This window comes from Amblyomma mixtum, chromosome 3 (genome assembly GCF_055824585.1).
Source record: "Amblyomma mixtum isolate Tamu chromosome 3, ASM5582458v1, whole genome shotgun sequence".
Lineage (NCBI taxonomy): Eukaryota > Metazoa > Arthropoda > Arachnida > Ixodida > Ixodidae > Amblyomma > Amblyomma mixtum.
The window spans coordinates 116584709-116602877 of NC_143014.1; the positions used below are offsets into that span (position 1 = coordinate 116584709).

General features: G+C 44.4%; 1 protein-coding gene and 1 long non-coding RNA gene across 5 annotated transcripts; one reads left to right on the forward strand and one right to left on the reverse strand.

Annotated features, from left to right (window-relative positions):
- Positions 1-26: 26 nt before the first annotated feature.
- Positions 27-9106, forward strand: LOC149351516 (uncharacterized). Its single transcript, XR_016290611.1, has 2 exons — positions 27-5670; positions 7403-9106. It is a non-coding gene; the product is annotated as an uncharacterized LOC149351516 (long non-coding RNA).
- Positions 8395-16536, reverse strand: LOC149351517 (uncharacterized). 4 transcript variants are annotated; one of them, XR_016290608.1, is made up of 4 exons: positions 16040-16536; positions 13934-14260; positions 8692-11937; positions 8395-8609 (listed from the first exon to the last, which is right to left on the reverse strand). XR_016290608.1 is itself a non-coding variant. In XM_089580879.1 (3 exons), the coding sequence occupies exons 2-3, from the start codon at positions 14040-14042 to the stop codon at positions 11573-11575; spliced, it is 474 nt and encodes a 157-aa protein (XP_089437005.1). In that variant the 5' UTR covers positions 14043-14260; positions 16040-16536; the 3' UTR covers positions 8395-11572. The 4 variants fall into 4 exon arrangements, 1 of the variants encoding a protein (XP_089437005.1); XR_016290610.1 differs by adding an exon at positions 12014-12099 and having other exon boundaries at positions 8395-11937; positions 16040-16528; XR_016290609.1 differs by having other exon boundaries at positions 8395-12099; positions 16040-16523.
- Positions 16537-18169: the final 1633 nt, after the last annotated feature.

The window sequence follows — 18169 nt, forward strand, 5'->3', positions numbered from 1 at the left end:
TGGTGAACGCGGTCGCGTAAGGCTAAATGGAGGAAGACGATCCTCGTGTCACGTGACTTTTAATGACGTCATTCCAAAATGGCGTTTGTTTAGGTACATTTCTGGGTACTTTTTGTTGCAAAATTAGGTAAAAATGGCGTCGCAAAATTTTGAAACGTCCCTAGCCATAGTTTCTAGGTCGCTGGCGTCTCCACGGTTGCCACGGTGACCATCGTTGTCATCGCCAACGCCACGGTGGTTTGTTGACATGGCTGCGATGGCTGTTTACCGCGCGGTGCATTGACGTGTGGAGTAAGTGCTGCCGTGAAAGTCATCAAAGGTTGGTGCAATGACGAGTAATATTGACCGCGCTAACGTCCGGACTTGTACCCCAGTGCCCTAGTGTTGTCTTTATTATGCAAGTTTGCAGTGCGACCTGTTCCAGCCGTGGTATGATATCGGAAGCCCCTAGAGACGTTTAGCAAGGCAGTGCTTGACTGAATTTGAGGTCACTTCAGTTCTCTTCGGCACCTTTCGGTATTGTATCTCGTGTTTGAACATTGCCTCCTCTAGAAGGAGGCAATGGTTTGAAGCATTGGATGAGTGTCGAAAATTATGTTTCCTTGTGTTGCGCGTAACTGATTCTGACCTCTACGTACTGATAGGATGAGCTCGTATGCATAAAAATGGTGGGTACTGCGAGCCATTTGGCAGTTGCGGTACATATATGCTATGTTCCTGGAGTCCTGCATGTGTGCTCACCGGCGACAAGCTATGCTAAAAAAAAAAATTTTAATGCGGAAGGAAGGCGGAATGGACGTATACACGCTAGCCTTTGAAAGGACAACACATCTTCCGTCATAATGTTTGATATGCCTGCAGTGTCTACCCACCAACTAGCCAAGCTGTAATGGATTACTTCGCGTTGACACCCATGTTGCGCAAAGCACACGGTAGGCCACAGCTGCTTTGTACGACGCCGTAGCGTTGCCCACGGAGAGACTTAATTCACGCAACTCGACGCATCGTGCCACATGAACTGTACGCCGCTTTCATCGCTGATAGGCGTTTAGCAAATGGCGTAGTATGGTCACACCACCGAACCTATGAATATCTAGAAAGCTGCTTTTCTTTTATCTATTTGGTGAAGTGTTTATATTCATTAAGTGGAACGTGTGGTTCTTGGTGTATTTCTTGTAACGTTCAGCATTGGAATAAAGCCAGACAAGGCCGAAACTTATTTTGCTTGCTCTGTCATTTCTGTAATGGTTTGTGATGAAGTGGGAGGCTTGACTTAGGCTTTCAGCATCCGCGTTGCCAGAGTGGCCCTTGGGTTTGTTTGGGAACGATGTTGGGCTATTGCAGGGTAAGTAAAACACAACACAGAGAGAAACGTAAACACTCCGGATATCAGTTTCTTGCACTTTCTGTGTGTTACATTTTCTGAGCTTCAATTTCTAGACGCCGTGAATGCATTCCAAATTTCACAGCTGTTTTTTCTGCTGCAGCAGTTAGTAAAAACACAGACTGATAGGCAAGTTGGTATGACATAATAAGGCAAAAACAGCAGACCTGCATAAGGAAGATGCTGCGTGTTGTCTCATCTTCCTTCATCCTTGTGCAGGGTGCACTGTTTTAGCCTTATTAGTAAAAGTATGTTGTACAGGGACGTTGGATGCCATGCATGCCGTAATGCGCTGCATTAACATTTGTAGCTAGAAGGGTTTCTTTTTGACATTAGCATTGTATAAGTGAATATAATTTGTGCACATACATGAATAGCATGCTGGCTTGGCCTTATGTAGGCCACTGCATCATTACGAAGTGTATGAGGTGTCACATTAATTGCACGCCTGCTTTTACTGCACGTTGCCAGTTTTGAGGGGAAAATCTGTTTTGTGTAGAGTCAGCAGTGACTAGGCAAGCGACCTTTAAATGCAAATAAGCTTGCTCCATAGATGGCAGCTCTGTGGGGCAATGGACACACACACAAAAAAAGAGTAGCCATGACCTTTCAATATAAAGTTAAGAAGCAGCATAAACCAAACATCAACACGCCATGCATGTGACATGCTTCTCTGCATACAGTGAAGAGCTTAAAAATGCATGAAATGTAAACATGGCTTGTCTGCTTATATTTGGTTGTTCCTTTTAGAGGGAAGCATTTTAACAAATTTTTCTCTGGTTTATGGCAAACGTCTAAAGGAGTGTGGGATTTCAGTAAGGAAACATTTACAGTTGGCCACATAAGTTTGAAGTATTCAAATTAGAAGGTCTGAAAAAGCTCTGTGCCTTTTCTTTCTAGCTGCATTCTAATTTTCATTCTTCGCTTGCCATGCTGCTGAATGGGTGGGTCTGCTGGTTCCTGAATTACTGTTTTTGTATATGTGCACAGTCAGAACATATGTATATCACGAGTATGAGGCAACATATTTAAAAGCACAATGTGAAAAGAGCTTGTGGATACATTTTTGAAGGTTGGCAGCTCAGTTCGCTGATATGTTTAGGTGCTTTTTATATTGTCAAGGCCCAGTAGGTATTAAAGGAGTAGAGACAACAAAATTTTAGTTGTTTCTTTCGGTTAGAATGATGCGCAGTACTTTAGAAAGACTAGACAGCTGCATGGATTGCGACAAGAGGCAATATATTTATAATTGCATTTTTTCTCTCGCACTGCTTTAGCTTAAACAACCGAACGACGACTGTGATGTCAGGGATGTGTTCAGGTCATGTGAGGCATACAAAGACAGCAGTATTGTTGCAGCTTTGTTCACTGTTATTTGCATCAACTCGTACACAAACCTGTCTAAGAGTTGGAGTCACATAAAGTGAACAGGCAGCGATTATATCTCTTTTTGCATGCCTCATGTGACCTGAACATGTATCTGACTTCAGAGCAGTCATTCGGCTGTTAAAAACCGAAACCAGATGACACGAGAAAAAAAATTAAATTGTAAATTATTTAGCTGATAAAGTTAAAATCCACATGGTGGCTTGTGTATAGCATTGCCTAGTGCATCAGCGTAAAGAGAAATGCGCATCCAAAAATTTGGTTTCTCTACTCCATTAAAGATGTAGCCCATGACATGTTTGTGGCAGACCTTTGAGTTCATCATTCTTTTATGAGTTGTGAAACTGGCTCACTAGAGTGTAGCATATCAGGAGTCAGAGTGTTACTGGAGTACTCTGACCTCATGGTGATTAAAATAGAAGAAAACTAGTTGAGTCCACAAAGAATGAGGTGCTCCTTTCAGAAGCAGAGCTGCTGTGAAGAATGTTCTATGAAAAGACAACCATCAGCTCTTTGCTACATTTCAGGTTATTTTCTTGAAGACCTAGTAATGGGTATTACAGAAATGATAAGAGGTATGTTACAGAAATAATTGGTACCTGCATATTAGCACGACAAGGGGTGAATAATAGAATTTTTGTAGGGGTCTATAGAATTTTGCCTCCATCGAAATGCGACCGCCACAGCCGGGATCGAACCCACGTCTTTCAGGTCAGCAGCCAAGCACCATAACCTCTGAGGCACTGCGGCGGCCAGTGATTTTCTATTACTGGCCCTCGGTACGGTGGGTTCACGGTTTTGCGGTAGAAATGTTATTGGTGTATGCCTGTTGTGCATATATTGGCTGAATATTTTTGTTCAAATTAGTGCAAAATTTGTGAGTTCTTTTTTCTCTTAGAATCCACAATTCATACTGTGGCAGCTGTTACACTTGTATGACACCTTGATAAAACTAGCCAAAAATTATCAGGTCGGCCTGTGGTGGAACCGCGACGGGGACTATGTGAAGTGGACTATGGACAATCACTTCACCAGCAGCCTATGCGAGTACCTCGCCGAAACTGGTCTCCACTCCTTCTTCTGACTTTCTGTAACCTACATTCCACTCCCCCTTTTCTCAACTTATGCCTCACGGCAGACTACTCTAATAAAAAAAAAAAAGTGTGTAGCAAACCAAGAAGGGCATGGGACAATTATAGTAATTTAGATGGAGTGGGGAAGTTGTCTATCGTTAATTTTTAGATTGCAGATATAGTAAAAGTAGACGATACCTAGGCAACATGTAAGACATAAAGCAGAGACCTGGACTTTTGGTTGCTTATAATGTGGTTAGCCGTTGCCCCGCCGCAATAGCTGAGTGGTTAGGGTGCCCGCTGCTGTTCCCAAGGACGGGTTCGATCCCAGTTGCGGCAGCTGCATATCAGTGGAGGTGAAATGCTAGGCGCCTGTGTACTGAGTGACATCAGTGCTCGATAAAGAGCCCCATGTGGTCAAAATTAATCCGTAGCGCTGCACTATGGCGTTCCTCATAACCCATGTTGCCTTCGGACGTTAAACCCCATATTCTATACCATACCATAACTTTGACGTGTTCTGTGTGCTTTACCATTTAAGCTGCAGTAATTGCTGAGCACTTGTTGAGTTTTCATGAGTATTTTTATGTGCAAATGGACAATGTGTGACGGGGTGCATATCGACAATTACGTACGCATGGCACTCATGCTAAGACTGGCGTGCATGTGAATATTCGTGTCCATCGTGTAAATAAACGGAAGTTGCATAAATAGTGAACTAAATGTAGTGTCAAAATGTCTGTGAAGAAAAAATTCTCATGTTTGCATGTGCTGTTGAGTCATTTTGATTGTAATGGCAAGCGTGGTTACGTTCAAGATTGCAGCAATATCTCGGCACATTATGATTTTGAATGGTAAAATTTTGTCTGTCTTGCATCCCTTGCAGTTTCAAGTAAGGTGGACGCACACAGTTTCAGCATTGCTGCCAACATGATTTGTGTGAATGGCTTTATTGTACACTGTTGGGAGTAAGGCTTCTAGTCCATCCGAAGTGCTCTGATGAAAAATACCTTTTATAATGGTACTTGTGGTTTCATGTCATTAAAACTACACTCAAATAATAAATAATGTGAGTTTGAGCTGCATAAGTGAAAGTTATGTGACCGCTTTGTTCATGACAGTACATTTGGTTCGGTTCAATCCGCTACAATGATAGAAGACCGTTCTGCTTTGAAACAGCAAATTGACATGCATTCAATTAATAAGCTTGGGATGAGCAACAAGAGAGAAAGCGTACATATTGTTGACGATGCAATGTTGACCCTTAAGTGCCCCTGTCACGTTTTCAGTTTTGTTGCCTTAATTTTCTTATGGTCGCACTGAGTTACCCGATTTAGAAAACTGCCAAAAAATAGTCGCACGTCCTAGCTTTAGTCAAAACCAAGGAGAAGAAAACATGCATATTTATATTTTCGTTTTATTTTTATGAATCAATTTTGTTGGCGTTTCCTTTGAATGAGTGTGTTGATTTTCGTCAACTGCATAAATGACTTTCTTATTTATGTTGCAATTTTTAACGTTTAATGCTTTTTTTTTCTAGTTTATTGCTGGTTTCGGCTATTTATATTTACTTTTCTTTGAGGGAACGCGCGATGATGATGCTAGCGCTCTTACAGCGCCCCCTACAGTCAGTTAGCAAATAAGGAAAAAAAACAACATGGCGGTTGTTTACGTACGTTCGAATCGCGGTCGGCGGCTGTTGCGAGTGAAGTATTCGTCGGTGTCTCGTCTTTGTGGCGTGTGTAGTTCTTTAAATTTGCCCCTTTTTTGTTTGTGACTAGTAGACCGCCTATGGAATGCGTGTTTACCTCCCATGCGTCCCTAAAGGTGAGTGAGCAGGACGCAAGCCCGCGCCGTCCAGTACTGGCGTCCCTGATCTGGGTGTTTCCAGCTCATTCTGGAAAATATCTGTGCATATAACTCTTGTTATAATCATCACGATGCAGTGCGTGGGCTGTGATATGTCGTCACATTGACTTTCTCGTGATGCAAGGGTTGGAGAACATTGCAGCGTGTCGTTTCCAGCCCGCCTTCGATCCTTCAAGACTGATCTGGACACCAATAGTGACAGTACCAGTTGACGACTGTTGTGGGTGCGAGGTGGCGTAGATCTGCTAGATCACAGAGAGAAGCAATTGCCGGCAGAATAATCGCAAGACTAACCCACCTGTGGCTCGCAACCACCTCAGTGGACTGAAAAATGCTCGGGACAGAGCGAAGCAATAAAGCTGCACGGTGCGAACGCTATAGATACGTTGCTTACGTCTCATGTAGTACCTATCTGAATTAAATGTTCTGGAATGCACTGGCAGTGTGTACTTCTGCTCTTGGGGCCGAGTCGTCCTTCATGGCGCAGAAAGAGTGCTCTGAACGCATGTGCATACGCTGGGCGGCGCACCTTAAAAATAAAATTGTTTCCATGTTCACTGCATGTTTTCAAAGGCACATGAGTTCTAAGGTAATCCTCTGAGTTCTCGTTCTGCTGGTATAGTCATATTTGGTCTTTGCAATCAATGACTCTGTGCCCACATACTGTCAAAAAGCAAGATTTGTCAGATCTTTCTCAGCCAGAGATGATGTGCTGGCATGCATAAATTGATATATAGCATCGTAATAGTGTGACACTGAACACTTTATTAAGATGTAATAGCAAGTAATTTCGATGTTTGTGTAAGCCAGTGTATTTGCCTTCATTGAAAAAGATATTCAAGAAAGTGTTTTGGTGTTCGTATGAGGCGGGACAGAACTTGTCTATACAAAGTATGTGATAGCCAAGTGCTCAGGGCCAAATGTCACCTATCACTGCCTCTCGCTGGGGCAGGTGGCTCTCTGGAATTCTTTACTTCAGCATACTGCAAAACTAAAATATGTGAAGAGCTGTGCTCAAATTTCGCTTTACCGACTGTAGTTATTGGCTGTTGATTTTTTTTTTTTTGCACGTGGTTTACTGCTGATACAATAACACACATGGCTCAGTCTGTGCATTGTACTGCGTGCTACTTACTGCATGCAATGCTTCAAAAGCAAGGGTTCGGGCAAGTTGTTTGTTCTAGTTAAGGTTGGTCGCCGAACAGAAAGGGACGACACGGGAACCAGACACACAGCACCGACTGTCGAGATTTCTGTCAGTGCTGTGTGTCCGGTTCTCATGTTCATGCTGTCTTTATTTCTTTGCAATGTGACCAACCTTAGCTTCAAAAGCAGTCTTCGCACTATGTATAGGGAGGGTGCACAGAGAGGGCCTGGTAATAAGCGTGTTCATTTTGTGCTCGTGTCTGTGTATGGCACCTGGTGCTAACTGCTCGCTATACTGCACATTTAAATTTAGGTGCCAAATATACTTCCTTGTGATGCAGTGCGTGCACACCAGGGAATGATCTCGCATTTTGCATGGTACAGCGAGTACTCTTTTCCTTAACATGTAACAAACTGTAACTGTCTTTCAAAAATATCATTTTAGTGCATCAGCATCAGAACCCCCCATGTTGGAATAATCCGTCGGTCTGAAGCCTCAGGTGACAGAGTGGAGGGAGTGAAATCCACCTTCACGAAATTGCAGGGAAGAGGGAAGAAGAGAGGGCGGGAGGAGGCGGTTGGCAAGCGGTTGCAAATCTGAGTCGAAGGGTGGAGTGGATGTGTCACTGATGGATGGGATTTCATCGGGTGAGTGGAGTGGGGGTGTCACGTAGTGATTGATGGTACCCATTCGTACAGTCTGACCCTGTCAGCGGCTGCTCGGTCCGTCCGGCAGGAACATAATGCTAACTTTGGCTTATGGGGTTTAACGTCCCAAAGCGACTCGGGCTATGAGGGGCGCCACAGTGGAGGGATCCAGTAATTTCGACCAACAGTGGCCCTTAACGTGCTCCGACATCGCACAGCATCTGGGCCTGTTGTGTGTCACCATCGGAATACAACTGCCGCAGGCGGGGTCATACCAGCGTCTAATGGAATTTGTTTAATTTTGTCGTTACACTCACAGTAAGATTAGTCTTTCCCAAGTACAAGTTGTATTTAATGTCAGAGTCCAAGGAAGGGCAGCTTTCCAAAGCCACAGCTGGGCTTGTACAGCGTAATTAACCAGCATTAACATCCTTTAGAATCAATTAACGTGTTTGTACTATGATTACACAATGGACACAGTATTTATCAAGGCAAACAATGGCAGCGTATATATGCCTGCAAATGTTTAAATCAAGAATAGTATCTGCTTGCTTATTAAAAATATATCATTTATAAAATGACCGTCCAACTTCTCAGAAGTACCAAATCTGTGGAGAAATACAAATTGAAGATTGCCAATATGCCTAGGAAAATACATTTTGACTGTCAAAAAAGGATTAGGAGCACTTTATTATTAACTACGCGAGGATTGTGGAAAGATGGGTCGGGTCACACCCAATAGTGCAAAACATGAACCCTTGGAAAAGATGCGAAGTTGTGGCGCATATGCACTCATATGCTGTGCATAATGGGCTGCCTTGCATTACCATAACCTGTCCAGGTAGACTGCCACAAGTCAATAAAAATCTCCGATATATACAACCACAGTTTTCAGTTAGGTAGACATTTTATTTGTGACATTCTTAATCTAGCTGGCAGGCTATCACCAGCCCGAGGTGAATGTGACGTGCAGGATGAAACGGGTGCCATATGTGGATACTGGAGTAAATGTGATGTGATGAGCCTTGGGAGCATTCCTCTTCACATGGCGCCAGGCAGTCTTGCGGCCACATAATACAGCTGACAGTGCTTCATTCTGTAACCTGTAATACTGCAGTTACTTGCATCATGGATGCAGTTTCTTGTGGGAAAAAATTAGAATGGTAAGTTTGGTGCATTTATTACATGGTGTAAAACATGGTGTGGTCAGTTGAACTTTCCCCAGATTTTGATGATTGATGTAGGGAAAGCATTTATTATGCAAATGCATCCATTATTTAAGTAAATATGGTGTACAAAAACCTGGAATGGAAACAGAAATCAGCATCTGCAGGATTGAAACAAATTCCTAACAACTTTGGCGCAGCACCATACCCATGACTGCCAAGCCACATTTTAGCCCCTAGCCTTTCACTCTACACTGTCATTAATCTGTTCATTCCCAATGGGCCAGACATGAGGCCGTATGGCACTCGGGTATCCGTATCTGCCTATATGGACATGCCACGTTGTCTACTACACAGCTTTTTAAACACTTGTAGCAACAGTGTCAGTTTTCTCAGAAGCATGAAACTTTGTTACGATTAGTTTTATGACACACCCAGCACATTAACAGGCATTCTAGCCAAATTATAATTTCGTTGCAGTTGGGCTTTGAAGCATTTTTCATTAATGAGTAAAAAGGAAATAAAATTAACTGGGCACTATATGTTTCATCTAAGCTGCCTTCTCAACAAATAGGGGCATTTTAGAATTTCTAGGCAACAAAGTTGGCACAGTGTTCCCATCACACAACAGAAGGCTCATTGCTTGGAAGGCTGGTGGAGAGACACTGTGTAAGAGCCAAGCAAGTTCATTTATGAAGTGCTTTATCATGTGAGGGAAGGCTATTCACGGCTGTTTCTACCATGGCAATATAAGTTCGTGTCACAAATTGCACCAGCAATGTTCTGAAAAATGAGTAATACTGTTTTTCTGTTGCAGCAGTATTCTCTTTGCAAAATAAGATGAATAGTAGTTTTGCGCTGCAGCTTTCAGTGTGCAAGATGACAGCTACGGCTTAGCCTTTTGTCAAGAATACTTTTTCAACTGTCCTAAAAGGCAAGGTGTGTTGCTGGGCGAGTTGGTTGGGGTACATCTTGAGAAAAACAGCACTTGCAGACAAAGGAAACGAGAAGGACACACAACTGCGCTGTTTTTTTTTTTTGTGTGTCCTTCTTGTTCTGGTCCTTTGTCTGCAAGCGCTGTTTTTCTCAAGATGTCCTAAAAGGGCGGTGCACTGTGACAGCACGACACAACAAAGAGGAATGCAGCATGGAGCGACACTTCATACTAATTTTATTGAAGAGCACATGCCTCTATGAGTGCATCACATGCAGACAAAATGAAATCAAGCAGGGATGACGAAGAAATAAAATTATAGTGAATGCAAGGCAGGTATGAACAAGAAAATGAGTGCACTAATTTCCCAAAGATGAAAAATGTTTGCCAATTGTCAGAAGTTCTCTGTTGAGCAGTGCCAGAGAGGGCGTACTCACACAAGCAGATTCTGAGTAGGGAATGAGGGGCCTGAAATATCTCAATTTCTTAATTGTCGGGTTTAACATTCGGGAGCGGCACATGGGCTATGAGGGACACCATAATGGAGGTCTCTGGATTAATTTACACCACCTGGGGCCCTTTAATGCACGCTGACTTTGCACAGCACATGGCCATCTTTGTATTTTGCCTCCACTGAAATGTGGCCGCTATGGCCGGATCAAACCCACAGCCTTCGTGTAAGCAGTCTAAGAACGCCAGAGCCACTGAGGCGCCGTGGCGGGATGAGTTCTCCATTCCTAGGAGGAAAGTTTTGGGAAAAAGGAATGACTAGAAAAGAAATACCAGAGGCCTGTAGTGTACCGTCAATGGTGCTGCTTGATATGGGATATGATGGCGCACCTTTCTCATGACCATGTGGGCTTCAAGAAAATTAGCAAATGACACTCCTCTTCCCTGCTGTGTCTTGAGCTTGCTATGCTAAAGCACTTTGTCAGAATAGCCTGCCAACTAGCTCATAACATAATCCTAATCCCTCACCTGAAATCTGCCATCTTCAGGCAGGGCCTACAAATGCCAGCACAGTCAAATGCTACTTTCTGGCTGCTCTGCATCTGACACAAGTGTAGCTCCATTATAGCAACAGCATGCATGTGCTTGCACATGTGCACATGCGTTGCATGGTCAACACGTACTTGTGTACATGTTGTGGCAAGCCTCGCACTGCTCACAATGAAGCTCACAGCCACTGCACGATTTGCTAGTTCTTTCCACTGTGTGCTTGAAGTTCACCAAACTTTGTGACTTTACATGCCACTGGCCATCTCCCACTCTCTCAGTACTGGACTTAGAAAGCTCAATCCCCACTTTATGCTTCCTAAATAGGGCAGATTTGCGGTGGTCTGCTCCTCCTTTGACACCTGTTGTAAAGTTTTTCGGATGTGAAATTGAAGAGTACTTTGATTAATGTATCCAATCACCCATTTACCTTGCCACCAAAGTGAGAGTACTTTAGTGCCTTGACTCCAAGTGATTATTTGTTGTTAATCCAATGTACTGCCGATAGCAGTAAGCCCACTGACATGCCCTCTTTGCGTATGTTTTCTCAAAATTTCTGACAAAGCCAAAGGCAATTAAGCTGATGCTCTTTGGAGTGGATACCAAGAAGTGCAGGGAGCAACTGTTGAGACTCAGTCTCATCTGTCCACTTCATCAGAGTGTGCAGCATGTCCCTTGTTGTACTCCTGCAGTCCTTGTTTGTGACTGTATTCAGGTGCGTGCTCCAGTTGTGTAGCACCTGCCAGCTGCAAAGCAGTCGACTCTTCAAGGGACCCATCACCTGCTCCCATGCACTGCCATAAACAGGGGCATCATCAGACATAAATGCCTGACATGGTATTGTGTTTTTTTCTTTGATGGCCTCGAAAAACCTCACCACAGTGCCCGTGTTCACCCTTTTTGAAATCAAGTAGGCACACGGGATACCAAAGGCATCTTGAGAAATTGTGAGCAGGGTTGTCAGTTGGAGTTAGTACTTATTTATGCCATGGGTGGAGTCAGTGCACAGTTTCGTTGCCCCCAATTCATAAAGGAGCTCTCGTTGTGGGAACGTCAGTAATGCTAGCTCAAAGTCACCAACATGACTGTTGGGGTCACCCTTCTTCCTGTAATACAACAGTGGCGACTCATTTTTTGCCCTCATTTCTTCGACCCATAATTCAACACTCTTAAATTCGTCTGGATCTCTCTGCTCTGTTTTTCCAATCCTAAACTTATCTGCAATGTTACGGAGGTCCTTAGTGGTCACAAGTTGCATCCGTGGGCTTGATCCACTTGTACCTGCTCGGATGTTGTGCACAATGGTTTTTTCTGGCACTCCTTCTACTAACCGGCCTGAAAATGGTACAGAAAAAAACTGTTAACATCTCTGGTTCATCTGCCTACAGCCATGTAATAAAGTGACAAATACTTCTGGTCGGATTCCTTCGTCTTCCACTTTGTTCCTTTTCACAGGTGACACACAGTTCATCTTACTTTCATTTCACTTTTGTGGCACTGCAAAGCACACAACAAAATGGTTGTTTCAAAGCCAGATGGACTTTATTTTTATGAGCTTGAGTGTTTAAACTTGCATACTGCAATGCAAAACAGGGAAGTTATATACAGCGTGTTATAAATGCGGAATATAACAGCACTGAAAATGTGGACAAGAAAAGAATAAGGACATGTGCTTCTCATCCTGTCCCATTTCATTCTGCATATTCAAAAAATGCACCGATTCGCCTGACAGCAACCTTTAAAGGAGTAGAGACACCAAATTTTTGAACGCGAACTTTGTTTCTTTGGACTTGTGCACAAGACAATAGTGTGCACGAGTCACAATGTAGAATTCACTTACGCCAGGTGAATAATTTCTAAGTGAATATTTTTCTCATGCTGTTTCAGTTTCAACACCTGAATGACTGCTGCTAAGTCAGAGACAATTGGAGGGCATGCCAGTCATACATAAACTGAAATATAAATGCTGCTTGTTCATTTTTTTTTTTTTTGCGATTTCAACTCTTGTGCAGGCTTGTGTTTTATGTTAGTGGTTTTTGAGGAAAGGAAATGGTGCAGTAACTGCCTCAACCATGCCATGAAGGAAAGAAGGAGTGAAAGAAGCAAGAGAGAAAGGTGCTGTAGTGGAGGGCTCCGTAATAATTTCGACCGCCTGGGGATCTTTGGGCACTGACACTGCGCAGCACATGGGCACCTCTTGCCTCCATCGAAACTCAGCTGCCGCAGCCGGGTTCTAACCCGGGTACTCCAGCTTAGTAGCTGAACACTCAAACCACAGCCGTTCCTGCGAGCGTTACTGATGAAGTGCCAAAACAGCCAAATAATTCTAATTAATGAAAGTTCACTGCAGACGATCTGTCTTATGAGAAAAAACATGGCCCTTATACAACCATTAGACTGGTGGCGTTGCTTTGATCAGCAACAAAATGCCTACGCTTTTGACAGGCAGCCAAAAAAAGAGGCTAGCATCGAGTGCAACTCTCAGTCATTCAAGACACGTTTCATAGAGCTCAAGCCGACTTCTTACGGATGAAGTTCAACGTCAGCCGATTGAGCTACAGACCTAGGATAGTCAATGAAACCAGCAGAAAAACAAAAGAACAGACATTGGAGTAGTTCAGTGCTAGACGACATTCCTAATTATGTTCAGTTCGAAAGACTGGACCCCTTCCACAATGCATCTCTAAACTAAACGGCATGAAGTTCGTACAGACTGTGCTGTGCATGCAATGTGCCGTGGATCAATTGTTTTTCACCCTTCGATGCGACCAAGTAGGCTCAAGTGAATTGCACTACAGTCAGATACAACTCGAGAACGAAGTGGCAGATGGCCCTTAAAGAAGACCCCCCCAGTCAATGGCGTCAGCTGATTTTCATCAGTTAACTCAATTAAAGCCATAACTAATCCCCTTTCATCTGCCACCCTCCTGCAGTGCTACCCCCTAGGATTAACCATGACATCATGAGAATCGGTCGAAGCCATTGGATGGCAGGCTTCCTTTGAGGGGCATTGGCCACTGGGTTCTTAAGCTGTGCCCTACTATAACTTCTTCCGCCCCCTCGTTTTGTGGGACATGCCTTCTCCCACTTTACAATAGGCATTTTCGTGTTGTCCCACCTCTTTTGTGCCATAGATGCATCGCAGAAGAATAAAAATCATTGAAATGATCACTCGAGTTAATGAGCAATATCTTCCCCCTAAAATACATTTCTATTGCACTTTCGTCTCCCATTTATGAAAGGTTGGTGGAGTGTAGCTTCTAAACGTTTTCACATTCCGGTACAGTCAACACAGCATGCACAAATGCTTTGTACAAGAGGAGTGGCTAACCTGCAAGCCCTCTGGCATCATCCTGGGACAGCCTTTGGTGGCAGGCCTCATTGAAGTGTCCGTAGTGTTTCTTTTGAAACACTACATATACCTTGCCCTCTTTCTCCATGACCTCTAGAGTAGCAAAGCAGTGTTTGCTGATTTTGCAGCTTCCTTGCCCCTTTTCCTGCCTTTGGCGCTGTTCTATAGGAAGCTCTTCGTACGAGCCGGAATGGTGGCAGTGCAGGTAGCGTTTAAAAACCCTTGGTGCGCATTCCTTCTTTCCTGTAGAAGCTATAAAATGGCAGCAAGTTTTGCTTTCTTCTCCGTCTTTCCAGGTGCAAAATCCTGAAACAGAAAGATTGTAAACATAACTAAGCACTCCACATAGTATTAGTTAATTATTAGTGTGAAAGCACAATTCCGAACGGTAAACCCCGAGCAAGATCCTGCGATGTGTATGTGGGTTTGTGCCAAGAGCATAGCAACGGCGACATAGCAACCACAGCCTCACAGCAGCATTGCAACATAGTTATGACACGATGCCAACATATGATGTTAAGTCCATGACCACTCATGACTAAAAAGAAATTTTTAAAAATTGAGGCGTGAACAAAGGTGGGCTCCATTTTGATAAAAACGTGTACACAATGATAGCACATGAATAACGGCATAAGGCATCCTTAGAAAGCCAACAGTAAAGTAACAAGACAAGGCAATGTTCATGAAATTCTGCTTTTGCACGTTTATAAAATTTCGGCAAAACTTCTCTGTCAATTTTTTGTGTATCACACTACTTTCATTTTTTGAAAAGCAAGGCCAAATTAAAGTTTGTACTTTTTACATACACTAATGAAAAATGCATGTGCTATGGAGTGGGCACATATGCAGTACTCTCGCACTACTACTGGCGCTCTGCCTCTGCCAAGTGCGCATGACAATCACAGATTTAGCTTCAAATTTTTAGCCTTTTGCCTGCAGTGCAAAACTGCATTTCCCAGCTTTTTTATTGTTAAAAATTTATCAGTCATTCGCTTACTGTTTTTTCCTGCTATAGCGCATGGGGAACAATTTTTGGAGAAAATTATTAAGTTCAGGTTAAGTTATTACACGGACTGTTACATGGAAGTATTTCAATTTTACTACACCCTGCAAAAACTCATTCCTGCACAGCAACCTTTTACATGGCCCTGTCCTTTGACCACAAATTCAGGTCAGCGCTGTTGACTTCTAAAGGCAGAACAATGCTGGGCATTCTTCCTACACACTTCTGCATGTTGCGATTGCCATGGCTTCAGTGCTGCTAAGCCAGTGCATGCCGCGACAATGTTGTGTGTCCTGTCGAGACATTGCAGATGCCTGCAACAAAGCATAAGCAAGGCCTGTAGCAGCGAGTCTGCTGCAAGGACCAGTTTTTTTCCTGCAGTGGCCACTTTAAATATGAAAGAGAGTGCACTGCTTGTCACTTTGCTTATGGAGGAGCTAGGACACCAAAAAAAAATTCTGCAGACACACATAAGACTGCTTACCAGCGAGAATGCCAAAGCATTAAAGTGCACAGTCATGCTATGTTGCAGAATGACGAGTAATGAGTGCAAGGCATGACTACGCAACTTTGTACAAACTCTGCACACCTTATGTTACTAGTAAAGTGCTGAGTCATGCTACACTTCAGAATGATTAGGAGTCAAAACTATGACTACCTAAACTTTGTACAAACTATACACCTTACATTACAAATAAGTGCAAAATGACTATGACAAGTCATGGCTTTCAAAGGTTATAGTACGTTACGTTTCACATTTCACTCGAATGCCCGCAAAGGCTACCTCTGCAGATCTGTCGCACTAGACCAAGCCCATTGAAATCTTCATGGTTCCTTTAAAAAACGTGAATGTCATCGCTAAGTTTTTGTGCACAAAACCACGTGCAAGTTTCCCCAGGTGAGTGTAAGCCCGTAAATAAAAAAAAAGAACGCGCTTTGTGTTTACAAACTTAAAATGCGCGCACTCGAAAAGTCAATAAACTGCAACTTTTCAATCGGTAATCTAAGCGCGCGACTGCATCCCGCTTTGGCCCTTTATTGCTTTAATCACAGCGTGCGTGCATGCAGACTTCGTTTCTTACCTTTGTTAGAGTCGAAGACTAGATTCTCCACCTCTTCCTCGAAGTCGTGGTGCCGTCGCAGGTCACGAAGGGCGACAAAATGCTTCGGACGTAAGTCGCACAAGAACGGCCGTGCCTTACTACATGCTGTTGTGACTGGGAGAAGGATGCATGGGCCTGCCTACTGGCTGGAGCCGAGCCACCACCGCTGCCGCGTGCAGATAGAGGAGAGATCAGAGGAAAGAGAAAAAGAAAAGACGCGTCGCAGCAACAACCGCGTCCTTCCCCATGAGTATCCTTGGTGGGTGTTTTTAAATTACTAGTATTGAAGAACGCCTTGTCGCAAACCGCTGAAGCAACGCCATCGCACGTGTCCGTCTCCATGCTCAAGGCAAAAAAATAAAAAAAACAAGCGAGCAAGAAATGCACCTTGGGATACCTTGGGATATTGAGCAAGGATTTTCAAGAAGAGTTGAGATTTTCCCTGTCGGTTGAAGCGCCGTGTTCCCCAAAAGTCCCCACAGAGTGACGTAGAGTAGAGCAGTGACGTCTGTTCTCGGTTGGCCAATCGCAACGAGGATCACCTTCCTCTGAATACGCCCTCCGAACGGTAAACAGCCATCGCAGCCATGTCAACAAACCACCGTGGCGTTGGTCACCGTGGCAACCGTGGAGACGCCAGCGACCTAGAAACTATGGCTAGGGACGTTTCAAAAATTTGCGACGCCATTTTTACCCAATTTTGCAACAAAAAGTACCCAGAAATGTACCTAAACAAACGCCATTTTGAAATGACGTCATTAAAAGTCACGTGACATGAGGATCGTCTTCCTCCATTTAGCCTTACGCCTTCAGCTGAGACGCACTGCCACCGTGCCGGTGCGCAGGAAGTGACGTCAAATACTACACGAGTGGCACGTCACCTTGCACATCAGCCGAACGTGCGAAACACTCACAGAGTGTCGTTGCTCTTCCTGCCGTCTGTTAACCGAGGCCTCCGAGACCCTCGATGATCTCAGAGGCTATTCCTACGAGCGGCCGACGCCAACTAGAGCAGTCAACAGTTTGCACAATTAGCAACAGCCTCTTCAGAACAGTGCTCAGTGCCGCGCTTGTAACAGGCGTTGATAGAATCGCCGGGAAACGCGGGATTCACGAGCCTGATCGTGAGGTACTGCGATTAATTATGGGGGCGCAGGTTTGTAAGACACCACAACAAGGCGTTATTCTTGCCGGTTTCGATGCATACGCCTTTAGAGCTTCAGATAGAGTAATTTTCGAAAATATCAGCAGGTGATCCTCAATCCGCTAAGCGCCCCACATTGTCGCTTTATTGATATCCTTTAGCCTGCGCATACGTTGACAAAATGTTCGATGTTATAAAGTGCAGGCATGCCGGGTGAACAGCATATGCCGTTCGCTGCAGGCAGAACTTGCAAGACTAAAAATATTGACAAACCTTTAATTTCCTCATAACGGAAGGCACATTGCTTGCCGGCCGGTGGCTGCGTGGTTGCAGCATTGCAGCTGCTGTAATATTCAACATTTTTTAAAAATGTGCCCACTTGTAATGATCCGTCCGTTTTTCCACTTCGTCGATTCTGCGTCAACCAACGAGCGTGAACAGCGTCGTCTGCTAGCGCGCGCTGCACGACGGGATTGCACCGCGCTCCACCGTCGGTCTCCACGGTGGCGCGGTGGCACGCACGCGTGTCGTGCTCGTCCCACCCGAACGTACGGCACTGCACTAGTGGCATCCAGCCGAACGTGGGGCACCGCACGAGTGCGTGGAAAACTCCACGAGTGCCGTCAGCCGAAGACACCATTAGCGCGCGCGTTTCAAACCCAGCGAACGAGCTGGCCCAAAGAGACTCCAGTGCGAGTGGCGCTTGGTTTCTGGTCGTTGTTCATGTACTAGAGACATCGGAAATATTCGTACGAGACATTTGGCTGCTTCCAGGCATTGCTCTTTGCCGCGTCATTCCTGCTCTCTTGTTCGAACGAAACAGTCCGGCCTTCCATGGTCATAATCAAGTAGCATTCGGCGAACGCGCTTATCGCAACAGCGGTCCGGGAAGGAACTTTCACTTATTGCGGTGGCCCACATTGGTACGCAATGTCTTTCGCCGCTTCTGCCTGCGTCGTGGCCCA

Coding starts and splice junctions, on each gene's coding strand:
- LOC149351517 (XM_089580879.1), bottom strand. CDS start 14,042: ATGGAGAAAGAGGGCAAGGTATATGTAGTGTTTCAAAAGAAACACTAC. Junction 11,938..13,933: donor TGATGCCAGAGGGCTTGCAG/GTTAGCCACTCC, acceptor TACCATTTTCAG/GCCGGTTAGTAGAAGGAGTG.